This window comes from Camelus bactrianus, chromosome X (genome assembly GCF_048773025.1).
Source record: "Camelus bactrianus isolate YW-2024 breed Bactrian camel chromosome X, ASM4877302v1, whole genome shotgun sequence".
NCBI lineage: Eukaryota > Metazoa > Chordata > Mammalia > Artiodactyla > Camelidae > Camelus > Camelus bactrianus.
Genome location: NC_133575.1, coordinates 92439567 through 92462450, shown reverse-complemented (window position 1 = coordinate 92462450; position 22884 = coordinate 92439567). Strand labels below are relative to the sequence as shown.

The 22884-nt window shown below is 39.9% G+C and overlaps 1 protein-coding gene across 1 annotated transcript in view; it reads right to left on the bottom strand.

The window, feature by feature from the left end:
- The window catches only part of IL13RA1 (interleukin 13 receptor subunit alpha 1), a 49037-nt gene that overhangs the window by 15698 nt on the left and 10455 nt on the right, over positions 1 to 22884 (bottom strand). Inside the window, exons 3-8 of the mRNA XM_074359260.1 lie at positions 20771 to 20909; positions 18484 to 18604; positions 10375 to 10562; positions 8141 to 8292; positions 2678 to 2725; positions 2279 to 2411 (exon numbers count right to left, since the gene is read on the bottom strand). Coding sequence (XP_074215361.1) covers positions 2279 to 2411; positions 2678 to 2725; positions 8141 to 8292; positions 10375 to 10562; positions 18484 to 18604; positions 20771 to 20909 — 781 coding nt within the window. The remainder of the gene's footprint in view (positions 1 to 2278; positions 2412 to 2677; positions 2726 to 8140; positions 8293 to 10374; positions 10563 to 18483; positions 18605 to 20770; positions 20910 to 22884) is intronic.

The following is a 22884-nucleotide window of genomic DNA, read 5'->3' as shown; positions in this document are numbered from 1 at the left end:
TAATTGAGCATCTACTATATGTCTGATTTCATACTAGAAAATTGCACATGCTTATATCTATGATATTGAGATATATAATATTATTTCCCATTTATACAGATGAGAATTATAAGGCTAAGAGAGGTTTATTGGCTTGCCCAGAGGGTTTAGTAAGTGATGGAGTCTAGCCTCAAACCCCATACTGTCCAATTCCAAAGGCTTACATTAACTGCCTTGCTACACCTAACACATAGAATGGCACGTGTCTATGTATATGCTCATCTTTTCCACTAGGGCATGAACATCTAGAAAGCATCATCAGAGCCTAGCATTGTTTTAAGCAGCCTCTAAGATGACCCCAAATGATCCCTGCTTCCTGATATTCACGATCTTGTGTAATTCCCTCCCCTTGAGGGTGGGCTGGACTAAATGAGTGAATAGCAACAGTGATGGGAAGTCCTTTCCGAGATTAGGTTATAAAAGACTGTGGATTCTATATTGGGTGTTCTCTCATATGCTCCTTCTTCCTTGGACCACTCACTTGGGGAAGCCAACTGCCATGTCATGAAGTAGCCCTGTGGGGAGGTCCAAGGAACGGAGAGAGGCCTCTGTATTAGTTTGCTAGAGGTGCTGTAACAAATCACCACACACCGGTTGGCTTAAAACAACAGAAATATAGAAGTCCAAAATCAAGATATGAGCACGGACATACTCCCTCCGAAGGCTCTAGAGTAGACTCTCCCCTTGCCTTTTCCTAGCTTCTGGTGGCTCCCAGGAATCCTTAGTATTCCTTGCCTTATAGCTGCATCACTCTAATCTCTGCCTTCATCTTCACATGGCTTTCTTCTGTGTGTTTCTGTATATCCCCTCTTCTTCTGATAAAGATACTAGCCATTGGATTTAGGGCCTACTCAAAACCAGTATGACCTCATCTTAACTTGACTACATCTACAAAAACTCTATTTGCAAATAAGGTAACACTCACAGGTACCAGGAGTTGGAACTTGAACATATCTTTTTGGGGCATATGATGCAACCTGCTACAGCCTCCAACCAGCAGCCAGAATGGAAATAAGGCTTTCCAATGATCATATGAGTGAGCTTAGAAGTGGCTTCTCCAGCCGCAGTCAAGTCTTCAGATGAGACTGCAGTCCCAGTCAACAGCTTGACTATAACCTTATGAGAGAACTTGAGCCAGAGGTACCTAGCTAAGCTGTGCCCAGATTCCTGCGCCATAGACACTGTGAGATGGTAAATATGTGCTTTTTAAAGTCACTGATTTTGGGGGTAATTTGTTATGCAATAACAGATAACTAATACCACCTCACCTGGCACATTGTTCAGTCTCTCAATTAATAGGGAATTGACTACTTCAACAACCTCTGACCGTTACTATTAGAAAGTTCCTAAGCTGGTCCCATTTTGCTCCATGGAGCCACAAAAACAGATAGCCTATTCCCTCTTCTACCTGACAAAACCTCAGATATCAGAATTCAGCAATCATGACTCCTTAAGCTTACTTCATCAACTGTTCCTCCTCAAATTTTGAGATTCTTCAACATCCTGATTACCCTTTCAAGAACAGATTCCAGTCTGCCCACACACCTCTTACAGTGTGGTGCCCAGGATGGAATACTGCACACTTCTGATGTAGCCATGCTTCAGCACTCCCCTCTTCTGGGTGCTGCACTATCACTGCTGTTTATGACTGCATATGCCTTTGAGGAATACTTAAGGGTCCAATGTTGAGTCACTTTGAGCTTACTATCAAATAAATCCCTATCCCCCACCCCACAACTCACACACACACATCCATAAGGCACAGGTCTTTCCAACCCAGTACTTGGGCCTAGCACATAGGTTGTTCAGCCTCTCAATTAATAAGTGAAGCTGATTTTTTTCAAACCCAGATATAGGTTTATCTCTATTAAATGCCATCAAGGTCTTTGTCCTACTCCTGATTCTGTTACTAGCACATAGCACAGTCCTCTACCATTGTACAATCTGCAGATTTAATCATGCCTGCCTTCTATATTTTTTGTTCGTGTCGTTCACAAAGATGGAGACAGGACAGAAGAGAGGATAACACCACTTGGATTGCAGATTTTCAAAGAGTTGCACATTGTAAATTAACTCTGAATGATTTGACAGTAATTAAACAGAAAACACATTTCAATTGTAAGTATTCTCTGGCTGACGTCAAGGATGCAGAACAGTCCTTTTCCACAATCTATTTTCTGCTTCAGCTTAGTTTCTATGCATCAATGATTTAAATTTTAATGAAATCCTGTTCTCTTACCTATGCTCATCGCTTGACTCCAATTACTCCAGAGTTTGTCATCCTCATAGCATAATTTATTTGTTTTGACTCTTATTCTGACCGTGTTCAAAGTACCAGGAAGAACACCAGGGACCATGAAACAAATTGTACCCTTAGATATAAAATAAAAACACACAAGGAACATTACCAGTTTAATCTCTTTCTCTGCTTCTGAATCCTAAATATAATTATCTGCCAAGTTCTGTATATGATTAAGACTTTGGGTTATAATACAAATTATCTGACTTTAACTCCTGAAAAAGAAAATTGGAAATAATCCACAGAACAAAGTAGTTCAAATTTAGGATATGCTCACCCTGCCCACCCTCAACTGCTCTATGAGTTTAAGCCCAAATAGCTAAAGTTGAATTCACTGACCTCAAGGTTTCCTTCAAGTTCTGAATTCTGACATTTGGTCTCCTCAACCTTGAAAATAGAAAAAATGAATAAACTGAAAAATTTTAAAAGACCACATTTTATATCATGTAACCATTTTAACAAGTTTTCTTATCCCATTAACAGAGGACCAGGTGCAGTGAAAAAAGGTTGGTTTTTTTTTTTTTTAATAAGTGGTGCTGGGTCAATTACATATCCATATGTGCAAAAAAAAAAAAAAAAATAACTTGACCCCTACCTCACACTATTTACAAAGTCAATTCCATATGGATTGCAGATCTAAACGTAAAAGTTAAAATAAATAAATAATGAAATGAACAAACAATTATATAAATATAGCAAGCTCTTAGATGAAAACACAGAACATCTTCATGACCTTAACTCAGGAGAAGACTTCTTAAATAGGACTAAAAAATATTAACCATAAGGGAAAATTCTTTATAAAATCATCTATATTAAAATTAAAAACTTCTTCTGTTCATCAAAAGATATGCTATTAAGGAAATTAAAAGGTAATGCATAGAGAGAAGAAATCTGCAATTTCTGACAAAGGACTTGCATATACACGTTATAATATATATTTATATATAATACTCACACATATATATATCCACTAAATTAATAAGGAAAAGTTAGATAACCCAATAGAAAAACTGGCAAAAGACTTGAACAGATATTTCACAAGAGAATATTCAAATTGCCAATAAACATATGAAAAAGTGTTCAACTTCATTAGTCATCAGGGAAATGCATATTAAACCCACAAAGTAAAAATACACATACCTACCAGACAATACCAAGTGTTGGTGAGGATTTGAAGCGTCTAGCACTCTCAACTTCTGCTCTTAGTAGTGTAAGTTGGCACAACCATTTGGGAAAACTGCTATTGTGTACCAGAGACAATCATATGTAACCCTATGACCCATACTTGCCCAACAGAAATGTACACACACATGCACCAAGAGACAAGCATGCAAATGTTCATAAAAACTCTTATTCATAAAACTCCAAACTGGAAACTATACAAATGTCCACCAATGGGAGGATGGATAAATCAAATGTAGTATATTGACATGATGGAATGAATGCAATGAGAGTGAACCATCTACGACTACAGGCAACAATATCAGTGAATCTCATAAACATAACATTGAGTGAAGGCAGACACACAAAAAAGTAAATTCTGTATAATTCATTTATATAAAGTTTCAAAAGAGGCAGCAAAACCAATTTTTGGGATTAGAAGTCAGGATAATAGTTGCTCTTTGGGAGAGTGGTGACCAAAAGGAGCCATGATTGAGCTTCTGGGGTGCTAGTTATGCAAGTGAAAAATTGTTTGTGAAAATCATTTATGAAAAATCACTGAGCTGTACATAATGACTTGTGCAATTTTTCTATAGTATACTATACATCAATAGAAAGTTAAAAAAGAAAAATATACTCCCTTGTTGAGAGTATAATATATTAAAAAATGACTGGGTTAGAGAAAAAGGAAAAATTCTCCTCTACACAATTTAAGTCACTTGCTGTCTGATGTAAGGAGAATAACCAGTTCTTAAAATGTAAATGTTTCAAAATCAACACATGGAAACTTGTTGCTTCATTTAAATTGTCTACTTCTGGCCAACAGGTCCATGAAAAGATGTTCAACATTATTAATCATCAGGGAAATGCAAATTAAAACCACAATGAGATATCATCTCATATTTGTTAGAATGGCTATCATCAAAAGGATGAGATAACAAGTGCTGGAGAGGATATTGAGAAAAGGAAACCCTCGTGCACTGTTTGTGGGAATGTAAACTGTGCAGCTACTATGGAAAACAGTATGGAGGTTCCTCAAAAAACTAAGAATAGTACTACCCTATGATTCAGCAATCCCAAAGAAATCCTGCCATTTGTGACAACATGGGTGAAACCTGAGGGCATTATGATAAGTGAAATAAATCAGACAGAGAAAGGCAAATACTATATGATCTCACTTATATGTGGAATCCAAAAAAGTCAAATTCATTGAAGTGAAGAGAGTAGAATGGTAATTGCCAGAGGCTGGGGAGCAGGGAAAATGGGAAGATGTTGGTCAAGGGCACAAACTTTCAGTTATAAATTCTGAGGATCTAATAAACAGCATGATGATTACACTATGGAATACCTCTCTTTGCTAAGAGAGATCTTAAGTGTTCTCACCACACACACAAAAAAGGTAAGTATGTGAGGTTGTGAATGTGTTAATTATCTTGGTTGTGATAATCATCTCACAATGTATATTAAATCATCCCGTTGTACACCTTAAAATAATCACACTGTATAACCTAAATATATACAATTTTTACTTGTCAATCAATCATACCTTAATAAAGAGGGAAAAAATAGTCAACCTTTATCAAAGAGATGTTTAAACATGGGACAAAGACCAGAACACACACTGTGATCTTTGGCATTCAATGTCATTCACTAAATGGTTCCTCCCTGCATTTGTGGAGAGCTGAGAGGCCAGCTGAGTGAAGAAGAGCCATCCTATCACTGTTTCACATGGGGGCAGAGAAGAAGCCACTCAGGGGCTACTGAACCCCACTGCTGGCCATTTGGAATCAGCGGTCTGCTGGGGAATCACAAGTGTCAATTACCACTTGAGGGACCAGATTGCAGGCTGATGTTCCCCCTCTCCTAGATAGATATATAGATAGATAGATAGATATAGATACAGTTACAGATACAGATACAGATACAGATATAGTTTCATTCCACAGTCAGCAAATCAGTGTGTAAATTGATGGTTCTGGGCCCTTGTTCAAATGTAAATCCCCCTGTGTAATTTATCAGCTGCTCAGATACTTCCGTGAGAAAAGGAAAACAAGGGCACAGATCACCAAGTAGATAGCTGGCGGAGATGGGGACAGGGGTGGTCAAAGACAGTCGTCCCTTCCTTAGTAATCCTGTCATGAACTACCTCCGACCACAGCCCCATGTGATGGCACCAGTTCACGTTCCAGCCTACTTCCCCCTCTTAACTAGAATACCAGGCAAAATAATTCCTCAAAAAGTCTTGCAAAAAGAAAAAAAAAAAAAAGGAGTCTAACCAGTAGAGCTCAAAATCAGTGAGCACACAAAAAGCTGATGACATTCTAGGGGAGGAAACAGTTGGTGAACATCTGCTAGAAGAGAGAACATTAAACTCAAGTGTATAAACAGAGTTAATTCCAAATCAACTATAGTTCTGACTTAGGTGAACAAATTCCATAATATACATGTTCTCTCCAGTTCAGAAGTTTGTAAAAAAAAAAAATACGACAGCTCAATTTAACAAGAATTAAGTGATGACTGTGCACGTGGTTTTATACCAAGTGTTCTCAGTCAAAGCTTAATCCATAGAGACCAACCTCTGAAGTCATACTTAAGTAACTTAATCTCTTAATCTCTTTTGTTAGTTTCTTAACAAAAGTAGGTTAAAAGAGAACCTATTTCGTGGATTATTATGCGCTACTGTATAAGGAGTATGTAGAAGAGTGTATTTGTAACACAACATAAGCAATAAGTGATGGCTGTTATTATTAAGAAGAAGTATTGAGGTGGTCCCCAAGGGTTAAGAAAAAGAGCTTTGGAGTCAGACTTTTGCTGGAATCATGACTCTATTACTTACTAGAAATGTGACCTTAGGAGTAACCTCTGAGACTGCGTTTTCTCATCTGTAAATGGAGACAAAACAATAGGACCTAGATCTTTGGGGTTATTGTGAGGACTAAATGAGACAATTCAGACAAAGTGCTCATTAAAATACCTAACACATACTAATCACTTAACACATGTTAGCCACCATTAGTAGCAGGAACAGCACAAAGTAAACACCATCTAACTCCTCCCTACAGGAGCGTATATTTTTAGTAAAGAGAAACGGCCTACATACGAGATCAGGGCAACCAGCAGGACATAATTCAGTGCCAAATGAGTAATACGAGCAGCATGTGTCTCAAGATTTCAGACCAAAGAGAGCAGTAAAGGCTGCTGCAGGCAAGTATATCTGGCTTTCCGATAGCTCACTTGGTTGTAAGTCCAATCCTCACTCTCTCCCCACTTGTAAGCCCTTTGCTTTTTCCCTTTGCAGTATTATTTGGGGACACTGGTTTCTGGTACAAATAATGATTATTCTATTTCTACAAATGGATTCATCTGCAAATGCCCAGAAGAGCTCTGTTCAGCTGTGGACCCGGTCATTCCCTCTGGAGTTACAGCCTGTACATGCTGGCTTATTTTAGTTAAATAAAATAGTTTAGTTTTTGAAACTCCCATGATGAGCTAAAACAACTGGACCAAGGAATTTGCACGTGTGAGATGCAGGGCTCTTTTAAAAGCCAAAATAAAACACTTGGTTTCTAACCTCTGAAACTCAAATGCACACAGGGCACAGGCAGGTGGCACACAAGTGAGTGGCACAGTCCCCGTGGTCTTGAGGCGCCACCTTATGGCAACTACACCCTTAGGTACCGCAGTTTTAAATCTGGGCAAAAAATTCAAATTTAGTATATAAGCAAAGAACACCTCACTTTGTCTGTGGTCTAAACAAAATGTTTGAGGCTAGAGTTTGTGACCTCTATTCTAAAGGGTAACAATGCGACTGATACCCTGACGTTTGGCCACATCCTGTTATATTCTGTTATGCCCAGTGCCCCAAGGGGCCCTCTAATTAGCATGTTTTAAATTAGATTCCAAATAGTGTAATTGCACATAACCCCAAAAATACTGACTATTCAAACTGGACTACTTTACTTGCCACAAATCCAAGAAAACTGAATGGCTGTACCAGAGCCTCCATGTATCTACCTAATCTGACCCCAGCCTCCTGCTCAGACATCTCGTCCTACTATATTTTGGTCATGCCAGTTTTCTGTTTCTAATACATGCCAAGCTCATTCCTGCCTCAGAGTCTTTGTACATGCTGCCCCCTCCACCACCAGATCACCACACAGCTAGCTCCTGCTCATCATTCTGGTCTCATCTCAAATATCATCACTTCAAATGACTACCCTACCTAATATTCCCTCAGGTCTTCCCATCGCCCTACCACAAGACCCCATTTAATTTCTTCATAGCATTCCTTCTCTAAAATTAGCTTGCTCACCTACACACTTATTTTCTAGCAGGTAAGCTTCCTGGGGAAAAAAATTTTTGTCAGGTGTCATGTGCACATAAAATAGTGCCTGGCACACGGTAGGCATGTAAAAAATAATTTGAGCAAATGAGTTAACGAATGGCTGGAATCTTGGAGCCAGTACTGACAAAACCCTCAAGCCTTCCCCCGTGCCCTATTTCAGAGAAGAAGTTTCATCACCATCATCAGGTGACAAATCTAAGAGCTATATTTCATTGATATTTCAATTTATTACACTGTAAGAAATTCAAGTGAAAGCAAAATATCCAAATAAAAACAACTATCTATGAAAAACTTACGGAGAAAATATCATGCGTCTCAGCTTGGCTGTTATTGACTTCTACTTGATAAGATAAGCATCTGCTATAAAAATTCTGTGGATTCTTCCATTGCACGTATAAGTCACCATTGTGGAAGGAGAGATTTTTAATATGTGGAGGATCAGGTTTCACTGAAAGATAGAAATAGAAGAATACAAATTAGCTTCCAGCCTTTATTTTGATGAGATACACTTATGGGTAGAAACAATGAAGATCACAAAGTTAGATCAAAATAGGGCTGATGCTTTTAATGGCCTTACATGATCAGACAAATAGTTCTAGAATTTCTGATTAGCCATGATTAATGTAGGAAGCTTATTTTAAATAGTCTAGGAAAATGGATCGAAAGCACATCTTCAGGGTGTCTGGCAGATGACATAAACTCTGACCTACATCTGGTTAGAACATGGCCGGGTTATAATCAGACATCTAACTGCAAGGAGGATAAAGAAAAGAAGTGTTTGGGTCCAGATGTGCCTCTGCCTGATGGGTAACAAGGGGCATCAGGCACAAGGGGTTTCCCCAGCTGCCACTGACTTATGCCAATCAAAGACCACAATTAAAAAACAGCCTAGTTTTTGTCACATGCTACAATATGGATGAACCTGGAGGACATTATGCTAAATGAAATAAGCCCATCATAAAAGGCCAAATACTGCATGATTCTACTCATATGAGGGGTCTAAAGTAGTCAAAATCAAAGAAACAGAAAGTAGGAAGGTGGTTACCAAGGGCTGGAGGAGGGGAAGGGGGGAGGGGAAATTAGTGTTTCATGGGCATGGAGTTTCAGTTTCACAAGATGAAAAAGTTCTACAGATCTGCACAATGTGAATATACTGAACACTACTGAACTGTACACCTAAAAATGGTAAATTTAATGCTATATGATTATAACCACAATTAAAGAGAAAGTAAAAAAATTAGCCTAGTCAATTTAGTTTTTCGGGAGTCAACTATGCTTAGGACTGAGCAAGAAAAGAGAATGGATAATGAACAGAAAACAACTTGATGATGTCATCTTCTAGCTGAGAAGGATCTCCCTTTACGTCAGCATTCATCTCCAGGAAGAAGAGTAGCAAAGTGAGCTTTAAAAGGTCCATTGAGGACAATCTGTCAAGTAAGGGGGAGGACAGAGAAGGGCTTTGCTTCAGATGATCCCACTTGGAAAGTTTCTGCAACCTCATTCCCCTGGCCTACAAACTAAGCTGCCTCTGGTCTGCTATTAGAACTCAGTTCAGTGGGGAGGGTATAGTTCAGGGGTAGAGTGTGTGCTTAGCATGCGCCAGGTCCTGAGTTCAATCCCCAGTATCTCTACTCAACAACGACAGAAAAAACTGTAGTTCAGAATTCACTTCCATGATTGTCTGAAGGGGTGGTAAACAGTGTTCTGCTCTCAGGACTTGGGAGCTTTTGTCAATTCACAGTTATTTGCCTATAAATATTTTGCATACCACTTAGCCAGAATCTGAGCTCCCTGTTGGGGTATTGCAACAAATAAACATAATGCTTATCATAGTCTGCTTTAGAGATTTACAAAACTCTTTTAATCTGTCTCACATCATTTGGACCTAACAACAGTCCTTTGAGGTCAAGAGTGACTGTGTACTCCATTTTACAGACGAGGAAGCACTTAAAAGAGAGTTTATATGCCTTGTCCAAAGTGAAGAAGCTGGGACCTCAAGCAGATACTTTGTTTTCAAGTCAAGGGCTCTTTCTAATAGGCCAAAACTCAGCTGCACTGGTTGTTCTGACTGATAAGTGCCTGGGTCACCCAGAATATCAGACAGTTTGAATATCACCACTGAACACTCCACCTCAAGTCTAAGCTATTTCCAACTAAGAGACAGATTATTCAGGAACTAGATTCAATCACATTTATTCTGCAGCGTATACTCATACTCTGGAGTGTAAGTAAAAGAGAATAGATCTTAAGAGTTAGAGAGCCTGGGTTCAAATCTTGGTCCTACAACTAACTGCTTTCTCTAAGTCTCAGCAAGTAAACCAGGATAAAACATGTGGTGCATGTACTCAATAAATATTAGAATTTCCAAGCTTGCTTCTTTAAAAAGGATCAAAGAAATATATACATACATATAGTCCTTTTTTCCTGGGAAGATCTTCAAACCAAAAATTATCATTTTTTATTGTTTGTATTGATGTTCAAAAGACCTAACACTTTTATCCACACAGTTGTAGAAGACTTTTAAACTTACCATGAGAAGTTAAAGGCACTATATTGAAGGAGGGTCTAATTTTTCCTGCATTATCCTTGACCATTATTTGGACACTTTGTTGTTCAAAACTGGAATCCTTCACCTTACTCAGAACAAAAGAACAACCAATGTGTTGACCTTCTCTATGGATGTTTTCACACTGAAGAATTTTTCCCAGGCTGCTGTGCCTACAAGATAAAATGAGACAACCTTCTGCATTATTTTTAACAAAGTATTCCAGAAACAAAGATGGAAGTTTGTTTGTTTGTTTTTAAATGACTGAAGATGTCCATGAAAAGCCGTATTTGCAATCTGGCAGGATAGCTTTTTTAAAGCCCGATTTTATAATGTGGCTCTAGTTCATACTCTAGGAAGAAACAAGTCTTCCTTTTTGATGAATACTGGTACTTTCAACAGCTATGGAAACTACTGGAGTATGGTATGAGGTCAGGGTGAGAAGTTTGATGCTTCCTGAAAATGCCTCATCTGCTGAATTCCATGGTTCTCCTCTGGTCCCTCTGCCTGCTCTGTCCTTGTTTTCTTGGCTTGCTCCTCTCCTGTCTCCACTTCTCAGAGGGCTCACATACAGTCCTCTGCCCTCTGTATATTTCTCTTTCTTACTCCCTCATCCATTTACCTGTTTATCACTTCCATCCCTTCACTGGAATTTCTACACTGAGGATTCCTAATCCTGACCTCTTGTTTGCTTTGGAGCTAGTCCCAGGTTTCAAACTGCTCCACTGAGTGTTCCACTCTTGCCTCAAATTCAACATTCAAGACAAACACCCTTCTTCCCTGCCAAACTGCCTTTTCTTCTAACCTTCCCAATTTCCATCAGTCAGAGCTCATTTTCTCTGGGCTCCTCGACTAGAGCCTTGGAAATCACCCCCTCCCCTTCCATAGATTCTATCACCAAATTCTGTTACTCCTTCCTTTGCAAAGCTTCTTGGATTCTCTCCTATGATATTCCTCTCACCCTGTTTCATGCTCGAATCACTTCAGGCTTGATGTCTTCTCCAGACTGACCTCTCTGGCCTTCATTATTAGTGTCTTCCAACCACTGCCAGATCAATGTTCCAGAACACAATGGCTTTCTAAGTGTCTTACTCCACCATGTGACTCTAAATGCTGGTATCTTCTTTCCCATGAGAAACCTCTACATATACCGTCCCTGCGTGACCATCAGCACCTAGCACAGTGCAGGCAGACAGAATGTGCTTCACGGCACATTTTTGTCTAGGCTATCAAGGGCTCTGTTTTAATGAACTGGCAGAAGACAGAGTCAAGCCTTACCTCATCAGTCACAATGGGAGTTGTGCAAAGGTTCTGAAGAAAAGGAAGACAATTTAGAAAATGAACTAAGAGTAAAGAGTCCCAAACCCTTGACCTGTTTACTTCACAATCACCTGTGGTCATTTTAAAAATGCAGATTCCTAAAAACCTCTCCCAGAGAATCCTACTTAGAAAGGTTTTGTCCAGGGACTAGGAAGAAGCATTTTGAAAGCAATTCTCCAGGGGACTGTGCTGCAAATCAGGTCTTACAAATTTCAGATCTACTCCCATAAATATAGTCAACTGATCTTTGACAAAGGAGCAAAGGCAATATAATGGAGCAAAGATAGTCTCTTCAACAAATGGTGCTGGAGCAACTGGACATCACATGCAAAAAAAATGAACCTAGTCAAAAATTTTACACTCTTCAGAAAATTAAACTCACAGTGGATTACAGACCTAAATGTAAAATATAAAACTCATAGGAGAAAACCTAGATGACCGTGGGTATGGTGATGACTTTAGATACAGCACCAAAGGCATGATCTATAAAAGAAATAATTGATAAGCTGGGCTTCCTTAGAATTAAAAACCTGGGCTCTTCAAAAGACAGTTTCAAGAGAATAAGAGAACAAACCACACATTGGGAGAAAATACTTACAAAAGGCACATCTGATAAAGGACTTATCCAAAATATATGAAGAACTCTTAAAACTCAACAATAAAACAACCCAACTAAAATATGGGCCAAAGATCTTCACAGACAGTCCACCAAAGAAGATATATGGATGGCAAATAAGCATATGAAAAGATGCTCTTTATCATATGTCATCAGGAAAATGCAAGTTAAAGCAACAAGATACCACTACACACTAATTAGAATGCCCAAAATCCAGAACACTGACAACACCAAATGCTAACAAGGACATGGAGCAACAGGAACTCTCATTCATTACTGGTGGGAATACAAAACAGTACAGTAACTCTGGAAGACAGTTTGGCAGTTTCTTACAGAACAAAACATATTCTTAACCATAATAATCAGCAATCATGCTCCTTGGTGATTACCTAAATGAGTTGAAAACTTATGTCCACACAAACACCTGCATACAAATGTTTATAGTAGTATTCATCATTGCCAAAGCTTAGAAGCAACCAAGATGTCCTTCAGTAGGTAAATGAATAAAATTGTGGTACATCCAGGCAGTGAAATATTATTTAGCCCTAAAAAGAAATGAGCTATCAAACCCTGAAAAGACGTTGAGGAAGAACCTTAAATGCATATTACTAAGTGAAAGAAGCCAACCTGAAAACACTACATACTGTATGATTCCAACTACATGACATACTGGAAAAGGCAAAACTATGGAGACAAAAAAAAAATCAGAGGTTGGGGTAGAGGAGAGATTAATTGGTGGAGCACAGAGGATTTTTAGGGCAATGAAAATATTCCGTATAATATAATGATGGATACATGTCATTATACATTTGTGCAAACCAACAGAACGTACAACACCCAGAGTCAGCCCTAATGTAAACTACGGACTTTGGGTGATTATGTGTCAGTGCAGCTTCATCAATTGTTACAAACGCACCACTCTGGTGGGGAATGTTAATAATGGGGCAGGCTGGGCCTGTGTGGGGGCAGGGGTTTTTTTGGAAAGTCTCTGTATCTTCCTCTCAATTTTGCTGTAAATCTAAAACTGCTATAAATAATGTCTTTTTTTAAAAAAGAAAACAAAAATTCACATCTAATGTATTTACTCCTTCACAGGCTGTGCAAAGAAATGCTTCAATATAAAAAATGCTCTTAGGGGGCGGAGGGTGGGAAGGGATAGACTGGGATTTCAAAATTGTAGAATAGATAAACAAGATTATACTGTATAGCACAGGGAAATATACACAAGATCTTATGGTAGCTCACAGAGAAAAAAATGCAACAATGAATATATATATGTTCATGTATAACTGAAAAATTGTGCTCTACACTGGAATTTGACACAACATTGTAAAATGATTATAAATCAATAAAAAATGTTAAATAAAAAAATAAATAAATAAATAAATAAATAAAATGTCAAAAAAAAATGCTCTTGTCCCTTAAAAGATAGTACATGAGATTTTTCTCCTAGTTGTTGGGCCATGTGGTTCATGAATGAAAACAGTCTTTTAAAAACTAAGTTACTGCCATGGCTAGTTTTTAGATCAGACAGGCCTGAAGTGTTTTCCACTCATAGCCAGAAATAGAAACTGAAGGAACACATGACGGTTTTGTTACATAACTAAAGAAAACTATGTAGAAAGTTAGTTTTTTCAATAATGAAAGGAACTTCTCTAGTGGGAAATCTTTGAGATTCCTTTTTCATTTTTGTACCCTGAGTATTTCATATATTCCTCTGGACTCTAAATATGAAATTTTAAGAAATTTTTGTTGTACTTTAGAAAAAAATAAAAGGGAAAATGTTTGTTTGAATAGACTTTTGGTGACACCTTATGAAAGATTAGATGATAGCCTAAGATAGAAGGCATTCAGGCGCTTCCTGTTAAAATTCACACACTGAAATCCTCCACAGAGTTATACTGCAGACACAAGGAGGAAATGGGCAAATTAAAAACTATTTCCTCAACTCTGAAGATGATTAATGTGGTAAGAAATTCCCTAAAATTCATTGGCATGGCTAGTCCGTAGCTTTTGAGGTCAGGCTCCTTTCAATGCCAGACTTCCCCTGCAGGACTGCAAGTCATTGCCCCGGGGCTTCAAAATTACTCCATGTTTTCTGTTTGCGGCTCAGGGAAACAGTCTCCAGCAGTTTGATGTGAGTTAGTACGTAAACCATTTCTGAGTGCTTGATAATGAATGAGCCATATGTCTTTCTTTCATAGTTTGATTGGAAAGGACCTCTCCAGGGGAGAGCAGGGAGGCAGAGGTATGGGCTAGGGGCTAATTCCTCGAGGTAGGGGAAGAGGCCAGCAATGTGTACTGGCTACATCTGCAAGGGAGTGGGGATGCCTAATAAAAAAGAATATAGCTACCATGTATTGCATGCTTACTCTGTACATGTTAACAGTCAGGCACAACTCCAAACACTTTTCATATAACAGCCCTCGCAACATCCTTAAGAAGCAGCGCTATTATTACTATCCCCATTTTACAGATTATAAAACTGAGGCTCACACAGATGCAATTTGCCCCAAATCACACTGCCAGTAACAAAGAGAGCCAGGATTTGAACCTGGGCAGTGTGGCTCCAGAAAACAATAAGCTGTGGAGTGGTGAGGGCAAAAGATACAGAATTTATACCAGCACTGTCCCAGAAAGTTTTCTGGGATTATAGAAATGTTTGATATCTATACTGTCTAATACAGGAGCTGCTAGCCATATATGAAACTGCCTAGTAAGACTGAGCAACTGAAGTTTTAATTCAGTTTAATTTTAATTAATTTAAATGAAAATGTAAACAGTCACATGTGATTAGTGGCTCCTGTCTTGGACAGCACAGGTCTGTATTACAGAGAGTCCCGCTGATGACCGACACTGGGAACATGTATGACAAGAAGCGGTATCCCTGATGCCTACCTACTCGGGTGCCAGTGAACCCCCATTCTCTTGGGATAGCTTCTTGCGCCACCTCTGATAGTTGTAGCTTATCCCCTGCACCAAGCATCAACTAAGGGCTGAAAGCCAGCCTGAGCACCACCTGCTGTCAGCTTTGGCAAGATGATGCTGCATCAGCCCAGAAGAGGACTGCTTCAGCCCAGAGGAAGAAGAATGCTTTTCGAATTGGTCAGTCCAATTTTTTGTTATTTATTCATCCAGAGAGGGTACTGGTTTTGTAATTTGCATAAAGATTTGTTTTGGCCTAGTACATGCCTCAGGCATTTCCCTATCTTTGTCTTATAAGAACTTGAAGGACTAGGTCACCATTTACCTCCAGCACCACCTTGATTTATATATTTGGGTTACTTTCCTGCAGAGTCTGCCATGGACTGAGACAGTGTTAGGACTTCTTCCCTTCCTTTCCCTGCCCCTTCTATTAGACAGACTCTTTACAGGTTTTCCCTGTGATTTCCCTATTTCCCAGGAAAAGCAAGATTTAAGAGCATAATAAACACAGGGATATTACCAGCTTATAAGACATCTTAAAGGCCTGTAGTAACTGCTCTCTCCAGACTTCACCGCAACTTCACCAGAGTCAGGCTACTCTGTTTAAGGCTTGGTTCTCAGGCCCCTTCACTAGCAATTCTTTGGGGAGTCAGATCTACTCAATCCTTCTCTCTTTTTATACCTGAACTATAATGTTCCTGAGTTGCTTATCCCTCCTAAGTCCTCACCCCAATCCCCCAAATTCTCCAGCTTTGTATCCTACCAAGCACTCAAAACTTCTTTATGGAACACCTACCGTGTGTCAGGCACCAGGGGAAACTAGAGACAGGCCCTGCTCGCAAGGGAGACGGCAGTCATAGGAGGGCTCCCACTAAGTAAACAGGAAATGACAACAAAGTGTGCTGAGTATTATGACATGGGAAAGTGCAAAGTACAGCGGTACACGATGACCAGGTGCGCATCTAGACTGGAGAGGTCAAGGAAGCCTTTCTGGAAGGGAAGTGACATCTGGGCTGATATAAAGAGGATAAATAAGAGGCATCCAGGAGGAAGGGCAAGGCCTGGGCGGCGACGGGACGCAGAATGCTTTCACTATTCTGGCTGAATGTTCTGTTTGGATTCCACAATTCTGTTTGTTTGCAGAGTTTGAGGAACTAAAAGAAGTTCAGCGCGGGCTGGGTGGTAGGTGCAAGAGGGGTGGGGGGTGCATGGAGGGAGATGAGACTGAGGCTAGAGAGACAGGCAGTGGCCTGAGCAGAAAAGGCTTTGTCTGTCGTGCTCAAGAGTTTGGACTTTATGCCACAGCCACCAGCCAGCCACTGGAGGGTTTTAAATAAAGGAGAAACAACAGGTACCATAAGTGGACAAGTGAAACTACAAAACCTCAAATGAGAATTATCTGTATGGGGGAGGGGGAAACCTTCAGACTGAACCACACAACCTCAGTGCCATCTGGCTTCACCTGCTGTGTTTCTCAACTTGCCCAGGAGAGGAGAGTGAATGCAAATCCCTGGGCAACTATAGCCATGAGTGTGTTCATATACCAAAACAACTCTTCATCAAGTCATCAGGCAAAATGGACATTCCAGGATGAAAGGCCATGTTTATCCCACAGCTTCAGAAGCCCTGGACACACCCGTCCCACACTCCACTCTCTGAGACGCAGTCTGAATGAACAATGATTGAAAGGGGGACAAGGCCACACAAAGAGCAGACGGCCCACGCTAGATCTCCTGCTTCTCAACCTGGAATCACACGGACTAAATACCCCCAGCTCCCCAGCACCAGCCTCCAGCCTTGGAGACACCCCTTACCCGTGCAGTCCACCCCCTTCATCAAAGCCTCTAGCCTCGCTCGGCCACCACCCCAAGCTCTGTCTTCGCTTCTCACCGAGCTTGCCTATTCCTCTAAGCCTCCATCACGTTCTCTTATTTCTATATGGGTAACTGTGTCAGGCACTGTCTCCTCTACATTTGAAGCTTTAGGAGTGAAGAGCCATGTTTATATGTTTCTTATCTCTGCTGCCCGTTCAGTGCTTTACCCACAACACGTGCTAAAGATTTACTGAACTGAACTGATTAACCTGGTACTTTCTACCTTGTTCTGTTGTTAATAATTCTCGGCTCCAAAGTAAAGTAAATGATTAAAGATTAACTTAGAAATTTAAGAAGTTCTGTAGTTACAAATATCAAATATAAGTTATTTGGAGGGGAGCGAAACTACTTTAACCCTGGGGAATGATACAATTTTCGTTCTGAAAGGTAGATACCAATCACTCCTACATTGCTGGTGGACACGTAAAATAGTGCAGCTGTTTTTTATAAAACTAAGTATGCAATTACAATATGACCCAGCAGTTACACTCTAAGGCATCTATTCCAGAGAAATGAAAAGTTATGTTCCCATAAACACCTGAACATGAATATTTACAGCAGCTTTATTCATGATCACAAAAAAATTGGAAACAACTGAGATATCCTCCAATAAGTGGTTACACAAACTGGTACATCCGTATCATAGAACACTACTCAGCAAGGAGAAGGAATGAACTAGTGATACACACAACAACTGGGATGGATCTCCAGGGTATTATGCAGAGGTTAACAAAAATAAAGTCAGCCTCAAACAGTCATATGCTGTATGATCCCATTCCAGTACATTCTTGAAATGACAAAATTATAGAGATAGAGAACAGATTAGTGGTTGCCACAGCTTAGAGACTTGAGGGAGAGGAGTGAGGGCAGAAGAGGTACAAGAGAGAATCCTTGTGGTAATGGAAATATTCTATATCTACATATGTGATAAAACTGCACAGAACTAAACACACATACACACACACACACACACACACACACACAAATTACAGCATGTAACACCGGTGAAATCTGAATGAGGTCAGTGAATTGCACCAATGTCAGTTTTCTGGTTTTGATATTGTACTCTGGTTATATGAGATGTTACCATTGGAAGAAACTGAGTTGAGGGTACATAGGATCTCTCCATACACTTTTTGCAACATATTTGTGGATCTATAATTATGTTTTAAGGGTTTTTTTTTTAAATGAGATCCCCCAAAGCAGATGCATTTTCCACTGAAGCGAATTTCCTATCATCTTGGGTTTGTAGAAAAGGGTAGGCGGTTCTTTTTGTTGTTGTTTTGTTTTTGTTTTTACTAGGTCAGATCCAACAGCTCCCAAGGCAATCACAGCCAGCCCTCTTCCACACATACTTACCAGTAGTAGAGAGTATAGTTAGTGTCAGGACTTGTATTCCTTCCAGGGAGCCAAGTACAGGTCATGTAGCTCAGGTTGTGCCAAACGCATTGTAGCTCAGTGACAGCAGACTCGGGATCACCTAGAATATCCAGTGGAGAGTTTAGGACCCTTCTCTCCTTGCGATGCAAACTAGCCAGTCACTCTTGGGGGTGGGGGATGGTAAGGGGGTTTCAAGGCTGCTTCACCAGCAAGCTAATCCCCAATCTCTTACCCCACTTTACCTAGAAGGCACCCAGGAGGGAGAAAACCCACATCTAATTTGTTTACAACTTTCTCTCTCACCTCCTCATACTAAGAAAACATCTTTACTACCACTGAGGGACCCTAACTCTTGTATTCCTAACTAGAGCGTTTGAAGTTCAGACAATATTTCAGTTATAGGAAATGACTATGGAATTTCCCCAATAAATGTGAAAATATACACAACCACTACATCTACCTGTCTTTAAAAAAAAAACCCAAGTTTACTGAGTTATAATTTACCTTCCTGTCTTTTGATCAATACTAATACATCTTGTTTTAAAAGTTAAACAAACATCCCTCTTGAAGCAGTTTGGGGAAAGGCAAGCATAACATAACTCTTAGTAGTTGCTTATTGTGTGTTATGACCTTAGGAGCCCTAAAATCTTTATGACCTGAAATCTCTACTTTTGTAAAGCCTTTTGAGTTAAGGCATCATGTCTCCATGTTATGCTTCATGATCCTTAAAGGGGTATTATACCGAGCCACCATCAACCACTTCATTGTCATAATACAATTTCGATTTTTTCAGATTATTAAACTCCTCAAGAAATGAGAATAGGGGAGATAAGTTGTTTTAAACCATGCGCCAGCTGTCTAGCAGTCCTGAATTTTATAATTTTACAAATATTACTTCATATACATTGGATCCAGGCAAGGCAGGTAGAGAGAATAGTCTGGAGCACAAGCCACACAGTGCTGAGGTTTGGAAGTAGGAGACGGGACCCGGCCCAAGCAAAGGGCAGCGTGATATGAATAAATAATGTGTATACAGGATTCACTCTTTGCCAGACACTATTCTAAGTACCTCACATATGCTGATTTACGTAATCCTTTCAACAATCCTGGGAGGTAGGTACTCTCATCATCCCCATTCTCCAGAAGAAGGGAGAAGGGGCTGAGTGACCTAAGGTCACACAACTGGAAGCTGGCAGAGAGGAGATTTAAACTTGGTCATCTGGGCTCTGCTAGCCCTGCTCTTCATCAGTATATGCTACTCCCCGCATGTAACATAAGAGCCAGAGGGACAATGGCTGACGGGTGGGAAGGGAGTTGGGGGACAATGATAAACCTGACTACTTGACAGCTTTTCCTAGGGTTCGTCTTTTTTTTTTAATTTTATTTTCTATTGAAGTGTAGTTGATTCACAATGTTAGCTTCTCAGTTATACATATACATATATTTTCAGATTCTATTCCATTATAGCTTATTACAAGAAATTGACTATAGTTCCCTGTGCTGTACAGTAGACACATATTTCTTAATGCTGCCCGCTAGCTCGAGGCACATCTAGTCAGGAGTTAGGGGATTCTGGCAGGCCCTTGAGCATTTCAATTCTTCAGGACTTCCAAGTGGTTGGCTCTTTAAGAAAAACATAACAAACCCATGACTTAACCTTCCAGATGGTAGTAAGCAGACCTTGAACTGCAACAGTGTTATCTGTCCCTGACCAAAGAGGAAGGAGAGGTGCTAGGGCTCGTCTTGAATCAGAGCGAGGCCAGCATGCCCATTTTCCTTTTTTAACATCTTTCCCCAAATGTATCTGTATATCATACTAATCTCTCTCTATAATGAGTAAGATAGTATTTTTTTTAAGGCACTGGACCTGGAACCTGAAGATCTAGAGCAACTCACTCAGTTCCCTTCTTTCTCACAAAATGGATCAGGGAATTAATACATGCCTTGCTCATTTCACAAAATTAGCTTGTGAAGCTTGATTTAGGGGAGAGGCATGTGTGTGTGTATGTGTGTGTATGTATCACTTTCCAAACTATTAAGAGCTATGTAACTATTAGGCATTGTCATTCAAGTTGTCTGTGAACACCTCAAAGGCAGGGATGTCCCGCCACATTTATTGGCGTGTTCCCAGCATCTAGCACAAGTGCTTGGCACTTATTAGACTCAGCAAATATTAAAAAATTGAATGAATTAATGAGCAGTGAACATAAGCATATGGACAATTTGGAATTATTCTCTACCAAGAGATAGTGCTTTCAGTTGTTACCTTCAGGGGGTGAGATGCACTTTTCCACCAAAATACTAGGCTGCTCACTTTCATTGGTGCTACATTGGGACCCCACTTGCAGACAAATTCTCTCATTCAGGGGTACTTCTTCCGAACGATGAGTTTCTGGAGCAATTTTCTAAGGTAAGGAAATTAAAAAAAAGGTATTGCTGTAACAAACATAGAGAAATACATTAACATAAGAAAATATTTGCACGCCTAAATGTGTAAAGAAAATGGAAAGTTACCGAATGGTATACAGTTCAGTGATTCTCAACCTGAGGTGATTCTGCTCCCCCACGCTTGGGGGGCATTTGTTAATGTCCAAGAACATTTTTGGCTATCATAACTTGAGAGGGGGCTGCTACTGGCATCTAGTGGGTAGGCCAAGGATGATGTTAAACATCCTACAATGCAGAAGACAGCCTTCCCTCCCCTACAACACAGAATTATCATGTACCAAATGTCAGTAGTGTCACTGCTGAGAAACCCTGGAATAGATAAAAGACAGTTTCCCCACATTTTAAATATACAAACATCATGACACTTACCTATAAACTTACCATGCAAACATGTCAAGTGTCTAAAAGCAATTTCAAAGGAAACACAATAAGATTATCAAAATTCAATTCCAAGTAGATGCAGTATAACACAAGATCAAGGTAAAAAGGACTGCTTTAAGAATCTAGTAATCCTGGTCACCCTTAAGGAGAGGAAGTAAAGAAGGGGAGCCCAAGGGCTGAAGAGAGGCTTTTCATTGACCATATTCCTGTACTGTTTGACCACTTTGACTATCTCACATACACATATAAATTTTAAGGGTTGTTAGTACATGCACTGAGTATAGCACACTCTTATTCTGAAAAGTAAATAAGCTTTGTGGAACCACGGAAAGCCAACTTACAGACAGCATACAGATATATATCACAAATCTGGTTATTATGATTTAGAAGAATGAGATTAAAGGGCTCTTCAGGAAATTAACATTTCTCAAGGTGACAGAGTTGGAATAATTAAGAATGGAGCTGCTTTTAATCAGATTTCCAAAGAGTTTCCTGTTTTGCAATGGTTTCTGACTCAAGTTGGAGACAGCATTTCCTTTCACATACGTGCTTATAGCCACGAAGGGGAAAATTTGTTAGCGTTACCTCTACCTAGCACCCTAAGGGGATACTCTGCCATTTAACATGCCTGCCACCAGCTGAGCATGAGGGTGACCGTGAGAGGCTCTCACAACCAGGGCACAAGGTTGCCCTCTGCGAGGTAGCCAGCAAATCAACAACTAATGAACCACAGCAAAGACATGGGAAAAAATACTTTATAGAGACTGAACAGCTCTTAGGCTCAGACAAGACAGTGCTCTGAAAAAGAAGTTAGTTGGTCAGCCCTAGAAGAGAAAAAGAAATGTCTGTGAGCAAAATTCTGACAAGGAGAAAAGAGATGGTGACTCAGCTGCATGGACACTGAGTATTCTTGTCCCAGCAGCAAAGTTATGCCTAACCTCAGTGGGGCCTCCAACTATTCTGTGCCAAGTACATTTTCACAACAAATTCCTGATTCCTTGCCAAGAAACGTATTTATCATTTATTTGGCTTTCCATACAGTTGCGGTCTACAGGGGATGGAATGTGTCAGTTGTATCAAGAGAAGGCTCTCTAGAATGCTTCACCATTATAGATCTCATGGCAAAGTAAGGAACTGGCCCTTGGTTGATGAGCGTGTGCTGAGGAAATGAGGTTTCTCAGCCTGTGACGCTGAAGACCAGGCCTAGGATTGCTGGTGACGGCAGCAGGAAAGCTCTGAATGTAGATTTCAGCAGCCTCACAATTTTACTGAGCACAAGTCTCATACGCTCCTGAGGGAGCCGCCCTGACCCAAGGATCCTTGATAATTCATGTTTGGAAGCTGCGTTTGCCCTTTGAGGATACCCGGGGAAAAATGTACGGCCAAACGCCATAAATTAGAATCATCATGGAAAAATCCCAGTTCCCTTATTATATTAGATATTGTTCCAGTGAGAGGGCTGAGGAACTTTATCACACAAATATTTTTATTATAATGGAATTTCTTAAATTAAAAAAATACTTTAGTAGCTAAATCTGAACCTTATGTTTT